This window comes from Heterodontus francisci, chromosome 1 (genome assembly GCF_036365525.1).
Source record: "Heterodontus francisci isolate sHetFra1 chromosome 1, sHetFra1.hap1, whole genome shotgun sequence".
Classification (NCBI taxonomy): Eukaryota; Metazoa; Chordata; class Chondrichthyes; order Heterodontiformes; family Heterodontidae; genus Heterodontus; species Heterodontus francisci.
The window spans coordinates 204,824,274-204,828,139 of record NC_090371.1 but is presented as its reverse complement, the minus strand read 5'-3'; the positions used below and the strand labels follow the sequence as shown (position 1 = coordinate 204,828,139).

Sequence of the window (3,866 nt, the reverse complement as noted above, 5' to 3'; positions counted from 1 at the left end):
ACAAAATGATGTTTCTTATATATGTGTGTATATATAAATGAAATCAACACTTGTGCACCAAACGAAAGACTCTTATGTCGTATAAAAAGAATTATTTTGGAAGAAATGATCCTCTTAGGACTACAGAAAGGAGGTGATTTTAAAAAAATTACAACTGGTTATCGTTTTTGCAACTGTAAATTCATCATTAATGATGACCTCTCAGTTTAAACGCCATTTAATGAGAAGTATGTTTGCTTCAAAGGTCAGTGATATCATAGTTTCTATCATACAACAAATGCTAACAAAGAGTAAACCGCGTGGAATGCATCAGACCGGGCCGGGATAGCGGGAAGGATATGTGAGGGATTTTTAAAGTTACAATCTGCAAACAGGCCACTGTTTAACACTGCAGTTTGCGGATGCTACGAGCAAATCTCTTGAACTCTCGCTGCCCTTTCTGCCATCTCTTCACTGAGGTTATGACCAGGTTCCCATCGAGCTTTTGTCCCATCACTAAGTAGGGGGCATTGATGTCGTTCATCTCGTCGCAGGTACACTGCAGGCCATCCTTCAGCCACAATACACTTTTCTTCAGATCCTTCTCAGTCACTCCATTCAGCTTGTAAATAGTCTTGCTTTTTGTCTCAGGGACGATCTTTGTGTCCCCATTGATGTAGGAAATTTCTTTCACTTTTATCTTCAAAGCTAATTAGGAAAGGATTAAAATATGACATGTTAACGCGCGTCTGGTAGCGGCGGGCTGGGGTGAGGAGTGAGGAGCGGGGGAGGTGTTGATGCTACGGATAATCCAAATGAAACTGTCCAGATGACGAGACTGATAAATGTGGGGAACAGGTGGCTTTGTTTCCAATACTGGGATCAGTAATGTGAAATCTAATGAGGAGTTCTTACAGTCAGTGATTGTGCAGGATTTGAATCTTCATAATCAAGAAAATAATTTGCAACAAAACCGCAAATGGTACCGGGTGTGTGTGTGTGTGTGTGTGTGGGGGGGCGGGGGGGGGGGTGAACGGCGCCTTTCCTCCAATCCACCCCTCTCCCCTTAGGAATCACTTATCACTTACAGTCCAGTGCGCTGTGCGTTAAACTGTAGCGTCCAGAACAAGGCCAGCGTTTGAAACCTCATAATCCGAAAGCTAGTCAGCAGCTGGTAACATTTGGTATGCATTTCATCAGAACTGTGAATCAATAAAACACAGGCTCTCTCTTGTAAAACAAGCCAGCCACTCGACTGTGGCATTTTACCAGTTCCCCCTTTTTAGACCATCTTCCACATAAGTGTTACGAATTCAGGATTTTATTTGTTACCGGGCTAAATACTGTACCTCGTTTTTTTTTTAACCTACTGAGTCAGATTTGCCAGTATCGCGAGTTGAACTATTTCCTTTCACAGGGAAGTTAAAAGCGGATTGTGTAGCGAGTAACATTGCTTGGACGTTTGATTAAATTAAACGACGGGTTTTTTTTTCAAAGGCAATATTGAAACAGCGTTTGGGAAATCCATAGTCCTGTTATTGGAACAGCAAGAACACATAAAAGCCGCAAGAAAGCACACAGGATTCGATTTATAGCTGCCAGTTATAAACAAGCAACCTTTGCCCTTCTGTGAAGTTTTTGGGGAAAATGAGGCCTGAAACTGCAACTTACCGAAATCATTTTTGCAGTAATTCTCGACAATTTCGTTGTCGTTTTGCTCTCTATCTTTGCATGCATCACAGATTTTCGGTTCTGAAAAACAGTGCACGTACATCTCTGAATGATTTTTGTACATACTGTACATTTGCTGCAGAAGAATAACGGATCTTGTACTTTGGGTACTGGGTATGGTCCCAGTGCAGAGAAGATTTAATTATTACAGCCTGGACTTTCCACCTTCTTTATAGCTTCCAGATTTTCCACGGCTTTTGCTATTTTTATGAAGTGAACTATTTTTTATGAAGTATTTAAATACCTTCAGTTCCCATTTCTCTTCGGAATATGCTCCTAATAAATGATCGTCACTGCGAAGAGTGCGCAGTGCATTGGAGAGAAATGAGGATAAACTTAGATTATCAGCACGGATTCCGAATCTGAGGTACTGAGGGCGCGGAACCTCACTACAGACTGCGGGTTTGCCCCACATGGGATGCGAATTAACACAATAGGAAATTAAATGGACAGTGGAAGTTCTTTAAAATAAACGTTAAAAAGCGAATGACTCCTCCTATTCGCTCACAAGGCTCAATAGGTCTTCACATTTTAAATGGATGAGCTGCTGGGTCCAGACAGCCCACTGTGATGCTTTGTATGGCGCAACCACAGGCAAAGTCCCTCAAGTTGCATTCGGCGATAGCTTTTAAATGAATTGCTTTGTTTTCCACTTCAAAACACCCAAGCATTGGAAAAGAGCAGTTTTGATCATGGTGAACGATGTTAATTTAAATGTATGGTTTATCAGAAGCATCGGATTTCCTAAAACTCTCAAGTATGCTTCTCAAAACAGCAATTGTGACAAGAGTTACTGCTCTCGTCTTGGTAGTAAGGCTTGCTCGGGGAATCGAGGCTTAACATCTGCAAGACATTTCAACTTTTTTTTTTAAAGGGACAGCATTCACAAAATACAAATAAAATGCAAGCTGAAATGCTAGTGAAAAATCTCGCAAATTCTTTCAAAAGATATAAAAAGTAACATGTTGCAGGGAGGTTATCACAGGAACGCTGTTATTCATTTGATCGGAAAATGGATGGATCCATTCTAAACATCCCGAGATGAAATCACAGCGAATTTCTCCTCCTGCTGTTGATATAAAACATTATTATATAACTTATTGAAGCAACATGCCAACCAAGGACGGAAAGCGATACCGGAGTATATCTGTGTTTGTGGCAAATAAGTGTTCTGTTCCGAATTAATTAGTTATCGGTATAGCAAACAGTTAACTGACATCTATCTCTCATATACTTCAGGATGTTGTAACAAAGAACGAATACTATATGAGAGAAAAACAGCATTACTGACAAAAAAAATCCAAATCGGGATTTAAAATCGTCGGAATTACATATACATTTCTATAATATAGAAATATAATATATAAAATATAATATACAGCCTATAGATTTGATCTATTTTTGGACTTTGAGTCCAGTTACTTTTCTCCCTTTGGGATTCACTTCAGCCTAACCTTCTTTGGGCGCGGGGACGTGCTCGTTCGAGTCGGCGGGGGGGATGCACAGATCGTTGTCCTCCGGGAAACGGTTGCACTCCAGCATGTCGGGCCAGGGGAAACCGAAGGCTGACATGACCGGGGAGCAGCTGTCCTTCACCTGCTCGCACAGCGATCGGCACGGCTGGATCGGCTCGTCCAGTTCATCGATACACACCGGAGCGAAGAGGGAGCACAGGAATTTCTTGGTGTCCGGGTGACACTGCTTCTGGACCAGCGGGATCCAGGAGCTGGCCTGCTGCAGCACCTCCTCCATGGTTTCGTGCCCCAGCAGGTTCGGCAGCCGCATCTCTGGGTATTCGATGCCGTGACACAGCGCCAGGGCGGTGGGTATGGGTTTGCAATTATTGCGCTTGTAGGTGAACTCGGCCTGCCCGTAATACATCCCCATCCCTTTAACCGTGTCCAGATAGAGTGCAGTCAGAAGAAGGCAGATCACTGCGTTCAGAAGGCACATCATTGCAAAACCCGGTGCGAGAAGTCGAATTGCTGCTGAATAATTTTTCCCGCTACTATGATGTGAAATGGACCGACTGAGCAAGAAGTAATGGGACTGGCTCCTTGAGGTCTAGTGTTAAAAAGGAATGGGAGGAGTTACTAGGAATAGTTACGGCCCTTCGTTTGATAGGTTGACACAAAATAGGTGATTGTAGCCCCTTT

General features: G+C 42.7%; 1 protein-coding gene across 1 annotated transcript; it reads right to left on the bottom strand.

The window, feature by feature from the left end:
* Positions 1-382: 382 nt before the first annotated feature.
* Positions 383-3,666, bottom strand: sfrp2 (secreted frizzled-related protein 2). The gene is made up of 3 exons (XM_068020124.1): positions 3,165-3,666; positions 1,651-1,731; positions 383-687 (listed from the first exon to the last, which is right to left on the bottom strand). Exons 1-3 carry the CDS (start codon positions 3,664-3,666, stop codon positions 383-385), a joined length of 888 nt encoding a protein of 295 aa, XP_067876225.1.
* Positions 3,667-3,866: the final 200 nt, after the last annotated feature.